The 23,051-nt window shown below is 42.3% G+C and overlaps 1 protein-coding gene across 1 annotated transcript in view; it reads right to left on the bottom strand.

Annotated features, from left to right (window-relative positions):
- The window catches only part of MAP3K19 (mitogen-activated protein kinase kinase kinase 19), a 263,793-nt gene that overhangs the window by 115,516 nt on the left and 125,226 nt on the right, over positions 1–23,051 (bottom strand). Inside the window, exon 3 of the mRNA XM_086957307.1 lies at positions 16,556–16,651. Coding sequence (XP_086813433.1) covers positions 16,556–16,574 — 19 coding nt within the window. The 5' untranslated portion in view covers positions 16,575–16,651. The remainder of the gene's footprint in view (positions 1–16,555; positions 16,652–23,051) is intronic.

The raw sequence follows: 23,051 nt of genomic DNA, 5'->3' as shown, positions 1-23,051 counted from the left end.
TTCACAATGATCCATACAGCCACTCACACATTCACTGGCTCTTATGCACAGTTATTTATATATGTCAACTCTCACATGTACTGTGTTTTACATATGTACTTACTTTGACATGTAGCACTGAGATATCCATTCACTCACCAATACACTCATGCACACAGTCAACCGCCCATACAGCTGTTTCCACATGCACTTTTGAAACCATACATCTAGTGAATCAACTGCTCACACATCTATGCACAGAGTCATACACCTCCCAGCCACCCACACACACACTCAGTCTCCCATACAAATACTTGGGCAACCAATCAATAACCCATATAGTTACTCATATAGCTACTTATCAACACATGCAACAGTTTACAGAACAACAGACATAATGATGCACAAATTAAGACAGTTTAGTCACTAACCCATGCACTCAGTGAGACACATTTAATCACTCACTCATACAGTCAGTCATGCACCTACTAAATCCTTCATCCAGACACTTATACATCCACTCATTCTTCAATATGTAAGACATATTTTAACTTTACAGAAACATACAGTCACTGGATGTTGTCATCAGTGATGTCATCAGTGATGTAATTTGAGATGTCATCAGTGATGTCATCAGTGATGTCACTGACCATGTCATGAATGATGTAATATGTGACATCATCAGCAGTGGATTGCGGGTGCGCGATATATAGTTAGTGCAACTAACTATATATGGAATTTCAATGGTTTTGTGTGAGTAAAATAAGGTTTTGTAAATGCGAATTCCTAACTATATATGGTCTATAACCTATGGTTTTTTCAGTGAATATATATATATATCACACATACAAAGCAGGTGCTGACTCTGTGGGACGTTTTGTCAAAGTATTTATTCCAAAAAGATCACCTAGACGTGTTTCGGCAGACGAACCACCTTGCTCACTACATCAGGTGTCTCTGCACCATACTGCTTTTATCTACATGTGTTAGAGCACAAAGAAAAATGGTTGTCACAGCAACCGTCAATCGTTAAAAGGGATAGACAAATTGGTCTGTCAATCATGAAACTGCACAATGCATAGCACATGAGAAAACCAACATTTATGTAAATTATAAGTTGTTGAAGCTTTACGCGCTAAATTCACAACAAACTATAAACATGCTTAACTGAAATACAAAATGCAACTGGTATAAGGAAAACGACAGACGTGTATTGTTACAAGTGTACAGTTAGCATGGTGGGGTCCTGTTAGGTGCTAGAGGCAACGTTGGAGACATAGAAGAGTTACCGCTGCTGAAATTCCTAAGACCTATTAGAGTACGTATGTGGGATACTCCTAATAGAGATGCCTCGGTTATATTCAATTAAAACACACTAGTGGCGGTCCAGAAAAACGGGTGCGTACACAGGAAGCGCTAGTAATATATGCAAATTGCTATATGATCAGAGCACTACCGCACCCAGTCTGTTGAAGTATACTGACCAGGGCATGTGGTCTAAGGAGGCACCGGATATACGATACAGCCCAAGTGTACAAAGTGGAACAGTGTCTCCTCTCCTATGCAAACAATATCTACAAAAATCTACGGTAACTTTGTGCTGTGTGCCAGTGTGTAAATTAAAAAAAATTAAAATAAAAATAAGAAGGAAAATTGTGACAGTTGTGCCCTCTATAAATAAACATAAAATCCAATTTAAACAGTAGAGAACCTAACTCTACGGACTGGGTTAAGGTGCAGGGACAGCAGTTGGAGTATTAGAGGTGTATTGAGGCGTCTTAAAGGTGTACATTAAGTGCTTCCTCCGCGTTCATCCTGTTCGGAATTTTACAGTCAAGTAGAATTATATACCTAGATTCCAGCTGTATGTATGTATGTATGTATATATATCCAACAATTCCCATCTCCTGGCGACGTCGTCCCACAGGCAAAGTAGAGATACGGACCACAAAGTTCATGCTAAAGTGTTTATTCGTGCAAGGTCGGCATGACGCGTTTCGCGCTACAACGAGCGCTTGATCACATAACATAGTGAGGTCAATTCATTGGTTAAATACAACTCAAATGTTTGCGTAGCTGATTGGATAGCATACAATTATAATAGGCATAGAAGAAATACAGTGATAAAAAAACTACAAATACGTATTTCTAAAAGCTGTTTCACAAAATTATCTAAAATTGCTAAAGCCAACACACAATATATATTTAAAACCATTGATGAATATATGTGCAAAAAGTGCTTAAGGTGCAGTAAAATCTGACTATAATGACGATTACATTAAATGTCTTATATCAAATAGCTATACCAACTTCATTAGGTATTGACACAGCAGTCTTTCAGATGACAATAAATGGTCCACAATAGTTGTATAATACAGAAGACTTAGTGAGATGTCCGGAGGGGATATGGGGCGACATAGAGAATTGTGTGTGATATAACAACAATGGAGCCCCAACAATGGAACCCCATATTGTGGTGTAACAATTTATCCAACATACTTTTTTTGTATAGCAATGAGAGAAAAAAATCTCTCTATGACAACCACTGTATTAATTTCAGTGTCAACAGACAAAATTAACAGGGGTTTCAGCCAAAGGATGAGACACAAGGATTTGTTTGATGTTTCAGTTTAAATACCTGAAATTAGTCGAGGGGAAGTATCATATTAAGTTATGCTGATATAATATCATGGGACGGGCCTTTATGGTTCGGATTACCTTATCCTTAGGCCCAACGTATCTCATAGGCAAACACTTGGTAACCCAGGAAAAGGGGGCGCTCTGCAAATTAGGGTAATTAGGATTCCCAGTATACGTCTCGGTGCTCAAAGGAAGGGTGTGGTCACCAACACCCCACACAACCCAGAAAAGGTCTACTAAACAAATTGGTTCTCCTGAGCACTCGCAATTTATACAAGCACAATTCGTAACAATGTCTTCAATATATTCAAAGCAGTCCCAGGTGGGCAATCCAAATAACGTATCAAAAGGGGTCCTTCAGATCATGAGACTTTTATTGTCCTTCAATTATAGCTTCTCCTCATTCCATGTACAGGTATCATAGATTATATTCAGCCAACACGTGTTTCGTCTCGTATACTATTTACACGACGACTTCCTCAGGGCATAGTCACAGTGTTCCCGAAAGTTCATAAATTGAGATAATCTTCCTACTTCGTACTCCAAATAATAATTTGTAAGACCCCTGTTCTTATTAAAGAAATATCCACAAATACAGGAGTCTCCCTGTCTTTTTCAATATATTCGGTTTACCAGCGATCTTGGTAAAACTCCTTGTTCGTCTATCCACGAACATGTTCCGATCGGCTTTCAGCCGATCGGAACATGTTCGTGGATAGACGAACATGACGAACATGTTCGTGGATAGACGAACAAGGAGTTTTACCAAGATCGCTGGTAAACCGAATATATTGAAAAAGACAGGGAGACTCCTGTATTTGTGGATATTTCTTTAATAAGAACAGGGGTCTTACAAATTATTATTTGGAGTACGAAGTAGGAAGATTATCTCAATTTATGAACTTTCGGGAACACTGTGACTATGCCCTGAGGAAGTCGTCGTGTAAATATTATACGAGACGAAACACGTGTTGGCTGAATATAATCTATGATACCTGTACATGGAATGAGGAGAAGCTATAATTGAAGGACAATAAAAGTCTCATGATCTGAAGGACCCCTTTTGATACGTTATTTGGATTGCCCACCTGGGACTGCTTTGAATATATTGAAGACATTGTTACGAATTGTGCTTGTATAAATTGCGAGTGCTCAGGAGAACCAATTTGTATCTCATAGGCAACTAGATACCTACATGGCTACATCCTAAGATTTGTTGTACAAAATGCCAATTTCAAGTAAACAACTTAAAATTCATGAATAAATATCTAATATATCAGCTTAAAAAGTGCTTGTAGTATAAGAATTCTTAAATACTAGAATTCATATATTATGATACAGTTAATATAATAAATAAGTACAATAAATACCATGTAATTATAAATAACGCCCCAATACATTTCATAGTAAAAAACCTTTAAAAAGCCTGTATATCTGTTTAGGCAAGTGATCTCGTAAACTATTATTCTCATAGGCATGTGAAAAGGTCCTCCGTAACATTCAGACCTGACGGTTGTTTGGTGTTCAGCTCTAGAATGTATTTGGTCTCTAGACGACGGAGCTTTTCCTCTCTGTTGCCTCCCCGTCTGCTTGCTGGGATACAATCTATGACAAAATATCTTAAGTCTTGGCTTCTAGACTATATATATATATATCAAAGGAATCCCGACCGCTTCTCGCTGCGGTCCTGAGCGGGCGCAGACCTCCTCTCCACAATCAATTCGATTTTAAATCATGAACGCCATTACACCGGTGAAAGTGTCAGCAGTGCAAAAATGTATTTCAAAAGTGTCAGAGCAAGTGCCCTCCCTGACGCGTTTCGCTCCGCGGACGGAGCTAGGTCACATGACGCGTCAGGAGTAGGCAGAGCATTTTATGGAAGATAAACGCCCATGCGCCTAAAGAAACAGGACGCACTGGTGGACAGTGATATAAAACAAGCATAGAATCAAAAGTTACGAACAAATCCAATGGCGAGATGAAACCAGACGGTATGTTACTGTTACATCGCATTTTTTACATCGTAATGCTGTTACAACGCAGCTTTTACAACGCTGGTTCCATTACATCGGATGCTATTACAACGCAGGATATTACATAGCAGATGCTATTACAACGCATACCATTACATCGTAAGTATTGGTAAGTATATAATTTTTTTTATTTTATTTAATATTATATAATTAATTTAATTATTATTAATTATAAATAAATATATTTATTTATGTTTTTTAATATTATAAATTAAATATATTAATTTAAGTAATTTTTATAATAAGTATGAGTATAGGAGTATATGTTTTGGGGTACTGAGGTATATGTTTTGGGGTGTTTGGTTATTTTTAGGTTTTAGGGCAGGGTTTGGGTTTTGGGGTACAGGGGTATTTTTAGGTTTTAGGGCTGGGTTTGGGTTTTGGGGTACAGGGGTATTTTTAGGTTTTAGGGCTGGGTTTGGGTTTTGGGGTACAGGGGTATTTTTAGGTTTTAGGGCTGGGTTTGGGTTTTGGGGTACAGGGGTATTTTTAGGTTTTAGGGCAGGGTTTGGGTTTTGGGGTACAGGGGTGTTTTTAGGTTTCAGGGCAGGGTTTGGGTTTTGGGGTATAGGGGTGTTTATAGGTTTTAGGGCAGGGTTTGGGTTTTGGGGTACAGGGTTGTTTTTAGGTTTCAGGGCAGGGTTTGGGTTTTGGGGTACAGGGGTATTTTTAGGTTTCAGGGCAGGGTTTGGGTTTTGGGGTACAGGGGTGTTTTTAGGTTTCAGGGCAGGGTTTGAGTTTTGGGGTACAGGGGTGTTTTTAGGTTTTAGGGCAGGGTTTGGGTTTTGGGGGACAGGGGTGTTTTTAGGTTTCAGGGCAGGGTTTGGGTTTTGGGGTACAGGGGTATTTTTAGGTTTCAGGGCAGGGTTTGGGTTTTGGGGTACAGGAGTGTTTTTAGGTTTCAGGGCAGGGTTTGAGTTTTGGGGTACAGGGGTGTTTTTAGGTTTTAGGGCAGGGTTTGGGTTTTGGAGGACAGGGGTGTTTTTAGGTTTCAGGGCAGGGTTTGGGTTTTGGGGTACAGGGGTGTTTTTAGGTTTCAGGGCAGGGTTTGGATTTTGGGGTACAGGGGTGTTTTTAGGTTTCAGGGCAGGGTTTGGGTTTTGGGGTACAGGGGTGTTTTTAGGTTTCAGGGCAGGGTTTGGGTTTTGGGGTACAGGGGTGTTTTTAGGTTTCAGGGCAGGGTTTGGGTTTTGGGGTACAGGGGTGTTTTTAGGTTTTAGGGCTGGGTTTGGGTTTTGGGGTACAGGGGTATTTTAGGGATCAGGGGTAGGTTTGTGTTTAGGGCTAATTAAATTATATTTACCATTTATAAATTAATTAAAATATATTTATGAAATTAAATTAATTATATTATATTAATTACATTTTTTAATTAAATTAATTAAATTAAATAGATTATTTTAATTAATTTAATTTAATTACAATTTAAAAAATATTTAAATTAAATTATTTTCATTATATTAATTAAATAAAATTAATTACAATTTTTATTAAAATTAAATTAAATAAATAGATTTTAATTTATTAAATTAAATTAATTACTATTTTAAAATGTATTTTAATTAAATTAATTAAATTAAATTAATTAAATTAACTTAATTACATTTTTTTTAAAAAGGTATACTTATCTATACTTACGATGTAATGCCATGCGTTGTAATAGCATCTGCTATGTAATGCCATGCCTTGAGACCCTCTGGGTATGTAGCGCGCTATATAAATCTATTGACTTGACTTGACTTGACATCTGATGTAATGGATCCTGCGTTGTAAAAATTCCGATGTAACGGAATGCGTTGTAAAAAACCGCGTTGTAGTGACACCAATCCAACCAGACAGACAATTAAAGCATAGTGCTCACGAATATATGAGTGAAACAAACATGTACAATTATAATGATATAGTTAAATCTATTCATATTGAAAAAATGTTTGCTGAAGCATTGAAACAAAATTAGCAATAAAGTGTTGAAATGCTCAATCTCTACTGCCTATACTATTGCACATATTAATGATGTGAACAAATCAATTGCAAGTGCAAGATACGATTATAATTCAATGCAACACTCCCCTTCAATTTTAAGTCTTACTTGTTCATCTATGACATATCTGTTTCTCAATGCTTGGTTATATAAAGTGCAAGCGCCAAAAAACGTGCAAGAAAAATCATATTTTCAAAAAATGATATGTTAAAATTCAGACGGTTGAAAACCTTCTAGAACCTGTAGCATGGCTTTCGCTATATAGTACAAAGTGTCATCATAATTGCGAATTTACTCTTCAATTCATTTTCAAACAGACAATGTTAACCTCAAGAGACAGATAATTCAAAAAATCAACACATTTATAAAAAATGATGTAATTCGTCAAAAGCATTCAAACCATTAGGAGATATCGTATCAAGCAACAGAATAAAATATGCTTCCCTTTGCCTCAAAAGTTTTTCACGGTCACCACCACGACCAGGATTCGCAACTGAGCACAATAAAGTGTATTTTAGATCTTTAAGTTTTTTATCATGCACTGCCTTGAAGTGGCGAACCACTGGATAATTCGTGTCAGAGTTCACTATTGCCCGTATATGCTGCAAGATACGTTGGTTTGCTTGCAGCTTTGTGCTACCAATATATGAAAGTGAGCATGTGCAGGTGAGTTGGTAAACCACAAAATCGCTGCGACAAGTGAGATGTTCTTTTATTGGTATAGGTTTCTCACTAAAAGCTGAAGTATATTGGGTACCATTAACAGCAAAAGTGCATGCCCGGCAGGATGTGCACCTAAAAAAACCTGGTTTGGTGAGCCAGGAAGTTTTAGGTGGGAGCTCAGGTTGTGTTTTATCCAAAAGATCTTTCATGGATGGAGCCCTCCTGAAAGTAATGGCCGGTAACTTGGGTAAAATAGGGCCTAGGATAACATCCGTTAACACAATCGGCCACTCTGACTTGATGATTTTTCTTAATTTGCGCACCTGGGAACAGAAAGTGGTGATGAAACAAACAGACCCATCAGTAGCTGAATCTAAGGTGGTGTTAGATCTCGGGGTCAAAAGTTCCTCCCTCGGGCGTGCTAAGGCTTTTGAGAGGGCACGGTCTAAAATATCTTGTTTATAGCCGCGCCTCAAAAATCTTTGCATAGAGTCAGCCAAACATTGGTTAGTTGTATCATAACTGCTGCATATTCTTTTGATGTGAATAAATTCGCCTAACGGTATGCTGTTGATTCTATGTGGAGGGTGGGCACTGCGGGCGTGAAGGATGGAATTACCCGCAGTGCTTTTTCTGTGTAATTTGGTATGAATCTCACCCTGGTCAATATACACTTGGACATCTAAAAACTCAGTAGAGCTTGATGTTATGTTTGCAGTAAATTTGAGGTTCCAGTTGTTAATGTTGATATCCTTGACAAAGAGTGCTGCCTGCTCATGTGTTCCATTCCAGATGATAAAAATATCATCTATAAACCTCCAATAGTGGGCAAGATGTGGAAGCCAATGCCCATGAGTACCACGGAGAACGCGCTCCTCCCACCAGCCAACATGAAGACATGAATAGCTGGGGGAGAAGCACGAACCCATGGCCACACCACGCTCTTGGTGATAGATGTGTCTATCAAATTGGAAATAGTTGTTGTATAGACAAATACGTATCATATCCAACAACATGGAATTGTGTTCCCTCAGGGTTACTTCTCTGTGTCAAGGAAATACTGGACAGCTTCTAAACCTTGCAGATGATTAATGCTGGTGTAAAGTGCCTCAATATCCATAACCAGGAAACAAAAATCAGAACACCAAGTGACTTGACTAATTTTAACTAAAAAATCAGTGGTGTCTTTGAGGTAAGAGGGAAGTGAAGTCATGCGGGGTTGCAGGAAAAAATCCACGTATTTAGAAATATTTGCATTTATACTACCTTGTGCAGAAATAATAGGACGACGTGGGACTGGGAAGGTACATTTGTGAATTTTGGGTAAAAGATAGAAAAGAGGGGTGATGGGATGTGCTACACTTAAGAATTAGGTTTCTTCTTTAGTAAGAAGACCCTGTCTATACCACTGACTGGTGTTTTTTCTGGTGTTATCATAAGTTTTTAACATGACAAACTTAGTAGTTTTAGTGTAACAGAGGGGATCTCCTAACTGGCGTGCTGCCTCTTGCAGGTAGTCAGTTTTAGCCCACAACACAGTATTTCCCCCCTTATCCGCATTCTTAACTATCACATTGGTATTGTCTTGAATTTTCTTGATAAGCATTGTATATTGTACATTATTAAAGTCCATTTGTTTTTTCCTTCCTAAAACAGTTCTATTCAAAGTCTTAAATTCAGTGATGACTCTGTCACTGAATACATCCAGGGCGTCTTTAGGCATTAAAGGTAAGAACGTGGATTTCCCCCGAAAAGGGCTAGGTGATGATTTGTTCACTGTAATGACCTGACTGACAGTGGGGGTTTGTTGAGAACTGTCCGCGTAGGCTAATGAAATCAAAGTCTGAAGCCCTTTTAGATTTTTAACCTGTAATGGCTGTTGTTCAGATGTTTCTACAGGCATTTCAGTATTTTTATTCGATGTTTCAGGATGGATCAAAAAATATTTCATCAGTTTAATTTTCCTAATGAATTTAAAAACATCGATACGTGATTGAATATACGAGAAGTCGTTCAGAGGAGAGTAAGAAAGGCCTAGAGAAAGAAGTTGCTCCTCCGCCTTTGAAAGTACCAAGTCAGTCAGGTTGATTACTGTATTGTCTTGAGTAGCGGTTACTTGTTCCAATTCCTGCGAGTGTTGCCTCGCCCTCCACCTCGTTTTGGTAATGCGCCTCCTGCAGCGACGTTTTTGACTGCCGCTTTGCCTGCTGGTTGAGGATTGTTCCGTGAGCGCAGAGAGTACCTCCGGTCCTCGCTGACAAAATTTAATTCGTCCACCACTGTAAAGTTGGTTAAATCAGTGGGACCTGCAGCAGTGGTTGTTAAGCTCTCTCCTGACCCACTAAAAGATGCTACTGATAAATTGTCTTCATTGGTGGGGGCAGAATTTGTGTTTGCCGTTTGATCAGCTGTTGCACATGGTTTTTGCTGGACCGACATGGCTTTGCGTTTATATGAATCGTATTTACGCGCAAAGGTGAAGATGCGACCGGTCGCATAGTCCTGCTTGTCACATGCAAATTTTGGAATTTTTCGCTCTTGGATAGTTTGTTCCAACTTAGTCAGTCTCTGGTCAATTTCTTTCCGCGTGTTGTTGATCAATTCGGTCTCACCTGTGGCTTCCAATAATCCATTCACCTGATCTATTTCAGTCAGTAAAGCTTCTCTGTCTGAATGGGCGTATTTGATTAGAATCAGTAGCATATTTTTGGAAGATTGTAGATTGTTTTCTGCCCGTTCTTGTAGCATCTTTGGGTCAGGGTTTTTGTAGGTCGGAACAATTAACACTCTCAAGCCCCTTGGAACGCGGTTAGCTTCAAGATATTTTTCAAGGGCCTTCTTCTCCCACCACTTAGATAACTCACTACGGAGTAATTTCTCTAATGTCTTTAACAAATCCCTCACATTGCTGTTAGTCGGAGTAATACGACTTTCATGTGTATTTGTTGTCGTGTTAGCTGGTAGGTTCTCGTAAAGGGCTTCCGCCACTGTTTCCCTACTCCTGAGCGCGTCGCTGGAGATCATGTTTCAACACAAGTAAACGGCTGTAATTTCGCCGACAGACTGCTGAATGGCTTAGTTGAATAGAATAAATGTCTTTTTGGAGATTTCCCAAACCCGCTTTGTATTCCGTAGATGATAGTCAAAATTGCACACCAGGTGCCTTACCGGATTCCGCCTCAAGGATCCAAGAAGGTCAGCCGACCTCTCCGATTCCGAAGCACCTCACCGGGTCAGGACACCGAAGGCAATGTGGTTGAACAAGTTCTCGGACTGCGGGGGGCACAGCAAACAATATATATATTCCAACTCGATTTCAGCGAATTAGCCCTAGCCTCTCACAGCAGCGGGCTGGGATGGGCTCACAACACCTGATAATCCACCAGTCCTCGTTTCACAGAATATGCCAAAAACGAAGTCCAGGCCACAATCCTTAGTTACAGCGTGCATTTATTTTGCAGCAAACTCCCGGGTGCCTCATCCGCGTTCATCCCGTGCGGAATTTTACAGTCAAGTAGAATTATATACCTAGATTCCTGTCTTCTGAGTGACATGTATGTATGTATGTACATATATATATATATATATATATATATATATATATATATATATATATATATATATATATATATATATATATTTATATATGGGAGGAGGGGACGTGGTTTAGTGCCAATTATAGCCTGAGGCACTTTTTAGTTCACTGCTTCCTCCCTCCACAACCAAAAACAAAGCCTTGGAGGCTGCTGCTGATGTCCTGGGGAGTTTTTACACCCCATAATAACATTAGTTGCTCAGAGCATTCAAACAATTAGCTTGAAACCAGCTATCTGCGTGTTCCCACCCAGTGATATTGGCTCCTCACTGGGTGACCGTGTGGTGGAGGCATATATTGTGTGACACATGGTGAGACTGGGTGAGTTGGAAGGTCTGCTGAAGGTCAGAAACAATTTCCCAATAACAGCAGGAGGGTAGTGGTTCCTAGACCATTCTGGGCAGCCCCCAAGCCAGAACTTTCAAAAAAAGAATCCATGGTACCTAGCGGGCTTTCTGCCACCCGGGAGGGAGGCAGATAAGGGGATACTGCCCCATCTGCCTCCGGGGGGCAGAAATGCTGTGGCAATATTTTGGGGGTGGGGGCATTGGAATGTCCATTCTGGCCAGTCCCAACCCCTACGTATAACAAATTAAAATAATCACTGGTGTCTTGTAGGCTTTCTGCCCCCTTCGAGGGGCAGATCAGGGGCTATTGCCCCCAGCTGTCTCCTGGGGGGGGCAAAAACTCTGTGGCATTTTTCTGGGGGGTGGGGGCATTGACGTGCCCATTCTGGGCAACGCCCCACCAATAATCCATGGTGCCTAGTGGGCGTTCTACCTCCGGGGAGAGGGGGGGGGCAGATAAGGGGCCATTGCCACCGTCTGTCTCCCAGGGAGGCAGAAAGGTTATGGCAATTTTTTTGAAGTGGGGGCTTTGGCATGCCCATTCTGGGCAGCCCCCACCCAGGGAAGGCAGAAAGACTCAATGCGCCCATTTGGAATGGGGGAGCAAAGTCCCATGCCCTCTGGGCCTCTTCCCCTTCCTGGAATCAAGTGTGTGGAATACTGCTTGGGAATCACCCTCCTGCGGCGATCGCCAAATGGGGATTCACTAGGGTGGGGTACCATTGAAAAGGGGAGATTCTCCCCTTTCCAGTGATGCATCTCCAGTGTGTTTTGGTGCTTGGGGGCTGAGATAGCCCCACGAGCACTAAAACAGTGAAACTGAAACTAAGTTTCAGTTTCATGTTCAATGTAATGACGTTAGCATACCATTCACGCAATCATCATTACATTGAAAATAAAAAAAATGCCTCAGGGAATTGGGGAAGCTCTTCCCCACCTCCTGAGGCAAAAAAAGGAAAACCTTCTGCTGTTTATAGCAGAGGGATTTTGTACTAGTATGCACATGAAGGATTGGTTCCATCATGAGCACTGAAGGGGTTAACACTGCTATGTAAAAAATGCCCCTTTCACGCAGAGCTTAGCGTGAAATCGGGGGGCAATGGGAGTTGCACTGGGTGCTCCGCCGCAACACCCTTTGCTTTTTGATGCTGCCCTCTATTTACAAGGGTGGCTTAAATATGGGGCAGCACAAAAAATAAGAAAAAGGAAAACCAGGTCTTAACCTCGCACAACGAGGAGAACTGATTCATTTTTCCTTGTTTTTGCTGTTTTTATGTGTGCTGAATGCAGCACACATAGAAAGAGCAAATCACTAGTAGTGATTGTTCATGTGCAGGAAGGCGTCCCTTCCTGCACATAAACAATCATTAGAAAATGACGAGTTACAACTTCTATATGTGCTGCATTCTGCAGCACACATAGACGTTACAAATCACCAATATTGATTGTTTATGTGCAGGAAGGGACGGAAATAGAAGTTACAAATCGCCATTATTGATTGTGTATGTGCAGGAAGGGATACCTTCCGTCACATGAACAATCATTCCCGGCAATGCAGGCACCCTTGCACTATGGTGCAAAGGTGCCTGCGTTGGAATTAGGCAGCTAAATTAAGCGCTAGGGGAAACACAGGGGCACGCCGCATTCTTGTAAATATGGGGCAACCCTGCATTTTTAAACTGTTGGAGTGCGGCGATAGCAATTTTGACTTAACACCATGCTCTGACAGTTTCCTTGTAAATATCTTGAGTATGTGGTAAACACAGTGCCTGACAGAAGGCTACAACCATAATATGGTATCTAAAGGCATGCATGTCCGCCCTCTATTAAGTACTTATGATGTCATTGGTGATGTTATTGGTAACGTTGAGTAAGGTCTTGTGTGAAGTTAAGTCAGATGATGGTGGAGGAGTTATGGATGCATAGCTAAACAGAAAGGCACATTTCAGTGATTTTTAAGGTTCTGGATAAGATCCGTAGGGGCCGATTTATCAATATTTCATGCAGCGCAGCAAGCCACCTTGCTGCACTGCGCTGCATAAAAGGGAAAGTGCAAGAATGTGCAGAATTTAACATTATGAGATACATTCCTGTCCTTTCCTTGAGTTGGCACACAAGGTGCTGCCTAGTACCTATGCAGGCACTCTTGTGTCTTGGTGCAAAGGTGCCTCCATTTCAGAATAATTGTTTTAGTGCAGAAAGGGACACCTTAGTGCACAAAAACAATCCTCTGAGGCATTTCCCACTTTCTATATGCACTACAGAATGCAGTACGCATAGAAAGAGGAAAGAATGAGGAGAAATAACTATATTTCACCTCATTGCACCTCACCTGGGGGGGGCGTAACATTCAGACCCATTCCCAGGTCTACCTGTAATGGTAAATCTGGGAATGCACCAAGATCCATGGGTAGATGCGAGGGAACACCCACGCTCCACCCTTGGAACGCCTTGATGGGGCAGAGTACATGATTTGTGACACATTGCGTTACTTTAGATTTATTAACCCCTTCCACGCTGATGAGAGCTCAGCTCGTCATGAGGTACACCTCTCGTACGCTGATGACGAGCTGAGCTCGTCATGAACCGCGGTATTTACAAAACTTCAGTGCACAGCGGGAAAAGCCGCCGCGCGCATGAGGTTAAGCCAATCAGGGCCAAACAAGGCATGATAAATCTGACTTAGTAGTTCTGTCGTCCTTGTGACGCAATGTGTGGCGTAAGGGCGACGCAAATCGTTGATAAATGTGCCCCACAATATCCCTTTAACAGAAGTTCTCTTGTGGAATATATATTCCAATTGGATCATTTTGCGCTACCTCAGATTTGTTTTCCACTCAGCCATAGCTACAGGCCTTGCACTGTTTGAAAGGCTACCTTAAAGCTAAGCACCGTCTGCTAAGAGATTGCTGTCCGTGCCCTCCATCTTTTCTGTAATCTGCTGTATTCTTTAGGTCTCAGATTGATGCTCCATGCCAGAGATCCTCCTTTTATAGTAAAACCTACAGCCCATCTGTAATCATTCTAGACCTTGGCACATCCCCACTCTCCCTCCAAGTGTTAAGTGTTGCCACAAAAGACCTAAGTTTACAGCCCACAGAAGACACCCACCCATCCTTCCATTCCAGCCTGAGTATAGTAGTTTGCTTCTTTCATACACTATTTCTGCGACAAACAAATCCCATTCAGTCTGATCAATGGTATCACATGGTGCTTCAGCTTAAACGATTTTAGCCTCTCCCTCACCACTGACAACAAAGCAATTAGGGGGTACTATCCAACCAATCGCGTTTCAAACTGGTGAGCACCCTTATCTACACCCTGCACCTTTAACCCCTTCGATACTGATGACGAGCTCGGGGGGCGTGTGCGGATGACGAGCTGAGCTCGTCATCTAACGCGGCTTTTGAAAAAAAGCCGCACAGCGCGAAAATAACCGCCGCAGCGATGCGGTTAAAAATCCAAAACAAAGCAGCCAGGCTACAAAAGGCAAACACAAAAACAAAAAGTACACCCATCTGGAAAAGGCTCTACTGGCTTTCCGTTGTAACTTGGACTGCGCTGCTATATAAATGCAAACCTTTTTCCCACTGCTACTCCGTCGCTATCCTTCTCAATCCAAATAACTGACTAACATATCCACCCCTCAAATTACTTTCATATTTGCACTATACTAATTCACAACTAATCCTTATGGGTTTCGGAGTAGCGTTCTACTCGCCGAAAACGCGCTTCAACGCCTGTTCAGGGCTAGTAAGCGTTATTTAAATGCAATTACAATACACTACAATACATTACTGACAACAGTGAGAAACAACGGAGAAAAAATTGTACAGAAACCCTGTACCAAACCACCACCACCAAAATTCACTTACAACACTTGTAAACGGCTGGAGCATGTTAAGAAACGCTATCAAATGAGCACGTTATTTTTATTACAACCGCTGTTGTTAATAAACAAATTCAGATGAGCAGCCACATTTCCTAAAGCGCTGGAACCCCCTGATCTATTCGATTTCTAATACAGACGCATAGAGTGAGCGTTGAGATGGGCACACATCCACACCACCTTCAGACACTGCAAATCCTTACCTATTCAAGCACAACAACCAGCCTGCACACCTGCCAACCGACGCTTATCAAATATCACCACGAGGACTCGGAGCTTCGACGCTGGTGCCGGAAACTAGGGTTCGAGCCTCAAGGCCGCGTCCACATCCTGTGATTCTGGGCAAATCACTTAATTCCCCGTGCCTGAATGTGCAATGTAAATACGGTGCTCATGTAAAGAGCTCCAATACCTTCGGGTCGAGTTCGCGCTATATAAAATATGCAACAACAAAAAAAAAACATGAACACAGCTGTAAATATGTTACTGACCAACAGGAGCCCATTATATTAGAGTTGTTACAAAGTACAAGCATAGTGTTCTCTTGAACGCTATACTTAAATTAATGTAAAATGCAGAAAAAATGGCTTTTGCTAGTGTGACAAAAAGACTTAAACCATAGTAACTTTAACGCGCATAATTTAAACATTCTTTTACAGAAGAATGTGTGCAAGCACACCTTTGCTTCCATTGCCTTCTTCCTCCAGAGAAGCAGGTTTCTCCAAATCAGCACCCAAAGTGAAGTCTCTAAGTAACACGCACTATCCGAAAATATCAGCCATGGTGTTGTAAGTCCATCACTAGTACACCCCCTACCGCCCACTACGAAAAGCAGAATCATAATAGACGTTTCGGCCTCAAGCAAATTCTTTTTTTTTTTAAGTACCTCTTTTCTTTGTGGAGAGCTGCAACGATGGTCTCCCAATTTACGCCTTCTTTAAGTCCCTTTGCTAGAATGAAGATGCCAGTTAAAGTGGCTTTCTATGGCATGCTGCTTTCTCGTCCCCTGCCTTTGTTTTGCCCCCTGTACACACCGGTTGGCTGGCAGGCTACAAAAGGCTCATCTGTGTTTACACATGAACCTCTGAGTAGAGAATGGGGGGTTAATTACACCCCGGCCAAAGAAGCAGCTGGCTGCTAACAGAGACGGTGCTCCTCATGTTTCTCCCTCCAGTGACGGCTGTTCTTTGACGGAGAAATACAAAAGCTTCTTTTCACAATTTTTATGTATGAAAATGCGCATTAATAATTCAAAGGTACCCCATGTTTATATTCCCTTTAAGATATCCATGAAGTTTTATAATTCTGTCACCGCTGACCAGGAAGTGCAAAGGTCAAAAGAAAGAGGCCGCAGGTAGCCTTAAATTGCGAGACACTGTTAACTTTGACACACTCAGCCATTCATGTTGTACGTCAGCCACCTCTTACCTTTTTTAGTGTATTCCATCTTCTCTATAGGTTAGAAAGCTGTTCGGCCAAGGCATGCACATCTACCTCTCCAACAGCGGCATTATTACCAAGCCCCTGGGGAAAGCAAAAATAGCTGTGAACAGCAAATCTTCGACCTGTGTGTGTTTACATCCAGGAAAAAATATGTTGATAAAAGCAAGGTCAGTTAATAAAATACAAATGCAATCCTCACTATTTTCTCTATTTCTCTGTGTGGGGCCTCCCCTAACTTATAACTGTGAGCTATGCTGTATACATCAGAGAAGAGGAAATGTTTACACTGACTTCAAGTTGTCATTTTTTCGGGTTTGGGAATTTCACCTACTGATATTTCAGTAGATTCAAACTTGGTGCAGCCAAGGCAAAACTGCCAAGTTAGCAAAGGACCTGTTGGAAGACTTGGAACATATGGGCTTGAGGGTCCTAAATGGAAGATTTCCTGAAGATTCTCCATCCATGGCCACGTTCAACTCAGGTAATATAACCCAGCCAATAGATTACACGTTGGCCTCTCTTCCTCTTTTTCACAACATCCTGGGCTTTAACCTAGGGGACAAGGGAGACAGTGACCATCGCCCTCAGGAAGTCACTTTTTGTGCCCTCCCGGACCTAATACTTTTAAATCCAACAGGTCTGCATGCTAGCCACACCATAGACCTTAAACGGATCAAAACCTCAGTCGCTAACACGCCGGTGATATTACAAGCTGCTAAATATCAACTAAACAACTTAAACTACCCCTCAAGCAATCCGGTAGCAGGTTGGGAACAATTTACGGCTGATTTTTCAAATCAATACTCATCTATCGTACGGCACAGTTCATCTGCTGGCTCTGGTGCCCTAAGGAAGATATCAAGCTCCCAGAAATCAGCCCTAAAAACCCACAAAAAAGAGATCAACAGACTGTTAAGAATGCTGAGAAAAAGCCCGGGGGACAGGGTCCTTCTTGCAAAACTTCAGAAGGATCGGTCGGACCTAAAAAAACTGAAATGGTCAGTCAAAAGATCCAATGACGACGACCTCTGGGCAAAACTACATTACGACTTAAAGGGTAATAACAGCACCCAGTTTTGGTCTACAATAAACAAAATCATAAATCCAAAAAACTGCGGAATAACGGCCAACATTACCAAATCTTCTTGGGAATCCTTCTTAGATTCGCACTTCAACCAGCAGGTCGCCACTACAAGTAAGCCCCAGGAAGCCCCAGAGGGCCAACCGCTACAAACTATAACAACTTGGCTAGAATCAAAATCTGGAATCTCCGCGGTTCTGCTCAAACTTATTGCGAAGGGAAGGAAGGATGGTGCAGCAGGACCAAACGGGATTCCTCCGGCCCTGTTCAAACTTGAGCCAGAATACTGGGCAGAAACGCTGACCCCTCTTTTCACGTCTGTGAGCCGATCCGGGATTCTTCCTGCCTCATGGAGGGGCTCAATTATTTCACCAATCTACAAGGCGGGTGATAGAACGCTGCCAAAAAATTATCGGCTGATAGCACTCCTGGACATCGAGGCTAAATACTTTGCGGGGCTCCTACTGACCCACCTGTGCGAATGGGCAACACACCATAATATAATTCCGCCGAGCCAAACTGGTTTCAGCAAAGAAACGGGAACAACAACAAACTTGCTGGCAATTTCGCAACTTATCGACAAAGCAAGGGTGACTAAACAGGCTCTCCACCTTTGCTTTGTCGACTTCAAGGCGGCGTTTGATAACGTCAACCGGGGCTACCTCTGGAGAAAATTGGCCTCCTGGGGGATCCCCGATCCCCTATTGAACCTTCTGATCGAACTGCACACCAACACGTGGGTCCAGGTAAAGCTCGGCAACGGCACACACCTTTCCTGGCGTATTCCGACCACCAACGGCCTAAAGCAAGGGTGCGTCTTAGCACTGACTCTTTTCAACCTATTTACAGCCGACTTACCACCTGCCCTAGAAACCTGTAACGCGCATGCTCCACGCTTGGGCCGCAAAGCGCTGCCCAGCCTATCCTACGCAGACGATGTGGTCCTGGTCAGCCACACTAAAGTAGGTCTCCAAAATCTCATTAATGCACTGCATGGATATGCCGAAACGAACCTGTTAGAAATAAATATTGACAAGACCAAGGTTCTCTCTTTAAATGGGAACAAAAAACTGCATACTTGGTTCATTGGAACAAAGGTTGTCGCAAATTGTTCAGAGTACAAATACCTTGGAATATTGTTCGATAAAGGAGGTCGCTTCTCGAACCAACTAGAGGCAATCAAGAGGAAAGGAATGCTGATAGCTACTACGCTTAAACATCTAAAGTCCAATCTGAATGTTCCCACTCTTCTCCCACTGCTTCGTGTGGCACAAGTTAGGCTAGAGTCATCAATTACATACGGCAGTGAGGCTCTAAAAGGCATAGATGAGAAACTGCTGGACACAACCATTGCAAAGGCCTACCGACTTCTCTTTAATCTGCCAACCTACACCTCACAAGCCCAGATCCGGTTTGAGTTTGGACTGACCTCCCAAAAGCTTGCAAGAAGAGGTTCATACATAAAGTGCTGGCAGAAAATAAAGAACTCGCCAGAAAATTCACTGAACCATCTGCTATGGCTAGACCTAAGCAGCTCTCTTCGACTGCCGGCGAAAACTTTTCTAGAGGAATCCCTGACTGTCACAGGTCTAAAAGAACTATGGGAAACGCCGCTACCGCATGTGCAATTCAATCGTGCCGTAAACAAGAGCATAAAAAGTCAATCGCACTTGGAAGATAAAGTAACCTTTTCACAAAGGCGACACGCATGGATGACTTTGTCCACATACAAATCGCCTGGGTTACAAGCATACTTTGGACTGGGGTACGGCAGGAAATCAAAAGAAGCCTTCTTAAAACATAGGCTAGGAATTCTACCCTGTATTCCGCATCTGCAACCATGGCTGAGAAGGGACTGGGGGACAAAATGCAGGCTGTGCGGGGCAGAGTGTGAAGACTTTGAACATCTACTATGCACCTGCCCAAGGCTGAAAGAGGAAAGAGTAGACCTGTTAAAAACTGCCTTCAATGAACTAAAAATCCGCACACGCAGACAAGCGGTTCTTGCTTGCTTCGACCCAGGCCTTCCCCCCATTAAATGGGAAGTTGGTCAAATTCCTGAAATGTCTGGAACTGAAACTAAAAAATCTGGAAGATGGCACCAGACCGGATTAGTAGAATATTGGCCAAGACACCACACTTGGACCTCACACCTGCACCAAACTGTTTTTATCAAAGTTCTCTTGTTTTAAAAATTATATATTTTTCTTACAATCTTTCATCCGAAGGTATGAGCTATCAATGTATTTTTGTAATGGTTTTAATTAACATAAAACAATAAAAAATTACTTACTTACTTACAGTAGATTCTGGAACTTGTCGTTTTCATTTTCCCCTTATTAACACAAGGCAACAAGTACCAGAATGCAAAGATAAACAAGCATTTGCAATGCAATGGGTCTCGCATTTGTTAAAGTTAGAGCTGATGGCGCTGAAAATGGCAATGTTTTATTTATTTATTGTTTTCAGTGGAGTAGTTATATTTGCATAGCGTTATTGCCATTGGTATAAAAAAGCTAACTTAAAAAACATTGCCATTTTTAATGTGAACAGCTCCAACTTTGTCAAATGTGAGACCTATTCTTGAGCTGCCTCCATAATTTCTTTCATTTATTTAATTTGAGTAAAAGCAACCTTCTTTTAAATAAGCAGATAAAACATGTCCCTGCTTGCTGGCACGCATGCTACAGACTTTGTAAAGGCTAAGAGTTATAGGGGAGCAGTGTGTAAAAAAATAAGGGGAATAACTTTTTCTTATAAGGCCTTATTTTGATTAATTAGTGCATAGGTTACTGGTGGTCTTCCTTTTGTTTTTAAAAGGAGTGAGAGGTGACAGGATGGAGGGAGGGGATGGATTACAGAAAGTGCAAAGAAGATGGCGGAGCAGGAAAAAAATACATGAGGAGACACCACTTCAGCTGGGGTTGCCACAAAGTGCAAAATGTATTACTAAGGCACTAGATGAAAAAAGAAACGTGACCAACAACTTCCCTTTTACTCGACTAATCCCTTCCTGTGTGCACAGTAAGTGGCTTGATACCCGTCTGCTAACCACTTCAGCGCAGCATAAGGGGTAGTAGGCACTATATACATACCCATACCATGTCATACTATGGAACCTTTTGCAATAGAACATCAGTGACCTGCATGTCTGAAAGCAAAACCAATTACGCGGTTGCACGGCATTCCCTAACTGAGGCGCTTCTTGGAATGTTTCTATCTATCTGGGTTGAAGGTGAAGAACTGGATTTTGGGTGGGCTAATTGGTGTCAGTCAGTCGTGGGGCCGTCGGTCAGGCGTTGCACGCGGCTGGTTGTACTAGGAAGTGCTGCTCTTTGCAGTTTCCAGTAAATGGGGTCTCCTTAAATTGTTTCTGCCTGTTATGTTTATATGCCTTAAAATGCAAAACTAACAGCCCCACGTTAAAACAAATGTATATTCTTGAGGGGAAAACGTCAAAAAAAAAATCCTAAATCAAAGGCCCACACCACACACAGGAAGAACGTACTCGCTAAAGTAAAAAAAAGAGAAGCAAAACAGGCAAGCAGCAAGACTTAAAGACTTAATAATTCGCTCCATTTTGAAACAGCTCGTGAAAGCCGCAGTAAATGGTGGACATCTGCACCGCCTTTCATCTCGCGCTTATCTGAAGCAGATGCATGAGTCAGCACACAGTGCACTGTACATACTCCTTTCTTTTGTTTACTGTAGGGAGCCAAGCCTTTCTTGGAGGGAGAGAGGGGGAGATGTAGCGGTGGTGGAAGTTGGGGGGCAGGAAGGTAGAGAAGAAAAGCGGCTAACAACTAACTTTTGTTTTCCAGGAGATTTTCAAGGGGGCCCCTGCCTCCTGCTGCCTTTACAATCTCATCTGGGACTATGGGCCGATTCAAATGCAAATGCCTGGTGCCAGGGGGAGGGAGTCTGGGGGCACAGATAGTGTAGGTCAGCTGAAATGTCAAACGCTCACTCAGCTTTCGGAGCATCACTGCCAGGAATATCAAGGCCTAATCCAAGCCGGTAAAAAACAGCGGATTGTTTTTCTACAACAAAGGGAAATTAGGCGGCACAGTTAAAAAAAGCCTCTATAAAAGCATGGTGTCACACAGCTCCAGCAGCACCTACCTGGACCCTTCCTTGCTGAAATGAAACCAGTGGTGCACTCGCACCACAGAGGAGCAGGGGCGGGAATCGAAACCAGTGGTGTGCGCGCACCAAAGGGGAGCGGGGGCGAGCATCCTGTTGTCTGTGCCGCTATGTGCGCGTAACAGACACCAACGGGAATGGGCAGAGCAAAGGCGGACATGCGCTCGCCTTTGCCCAATTGCGTGCTGGCTTTTGTAAGAAAAGAACGCACAAGCCAATAGCAGCTGACGATAACAAAACCACACGACGAGCGTGTGGTCAGCTTTCTGAAGCCCTTACATGAGATCTCTTGCTGCGTGAGCACTGCTGCGCACTGTAACGCTAGGCGTGAGACCTAAAAACAGACTATTCACAACTCTTACGGGATTCCTTCCGATTTCTACATTCGCATAAGATAAAGTACCTCAAAGTTTAGTAATGTCTGCCGGTTTTATGGGCACTTGGGTATTACTCATGCATGCACACATGACTATATTAGGCTGACTCAGGAAAATCTACATTTCTAAAATAAGACAAATGCCTTAATTCAAGCCTACACATGTCTGATGCAGTACAGGCGGTAAGCTCTTATGGCAGAGAAAAAGCATATCAGAATAAGAAATTGGAGTGACAGTGCATGTAATTTACAATAACTGTTTCTGAGCAGTCTTGCTTCACTATTTACTGCCCTTGGGAAGGGAGCACATGTGTGGGTCAATTTGTGGCTAGCTGGTACAGGTCCAAGCACACATACTATTCCATGTGAGTAACATGTGCTACTTGGACAGAACACTTCTTACATACACCAGTTCCAACGCATCCATCCTGGCCAAAGGTCCAGAAAAACCTATATTGTCCATCTTCCTCTCTTGAAAAAATAACTGAGAGCTTGGCGGATGCCATCGTCAGGATATTGTGTCTTAACGATTGGCCCTGTCGCAGAATCACATGACACCGTACTATAAACAGCCAAGGCCGGTACAAATACACTCACAATGGAAAAGAAACATCCAGATTGTACCTCATTTTCTAGGGCCCCAGCTGCTCACACACTCGCACTGTGAGGCGACACTCTTTCCCTATTATCCTCTATGTGAAAGGAAAACTCAAAAGGCTCCCACATGTGTTCTTGATTGGTACCTCAGTAAATGGTAAGGCAAGGAAGATGACGTCAATACGGGTTGGGCTGTGCCTAAAATTTCTCTCTAGAAATTGTGTCACTTTCGGTCAGAAGCTGTCATTTGTGCCAACCTCTGTGGGCTAATGATTGGAGAAAGT

The sequence above is a fragment of the Lissotriton vulgaris genome, chromosome 2_1, assembly GCF_964263255.1.
Source record: "Lissotriton vulgaris chromosome 2_1, aLisVul1.2, whole genome shotgun sequence".
NCBI lineage: Eukaryota > Metazoa > Chordata > Amphibia > Caudata > Salamandridae > Lissotriton > Lissotriton vulgaris.
This window is presented reverse-complemented; position numbering and strand designations above follow the sequence as displayed.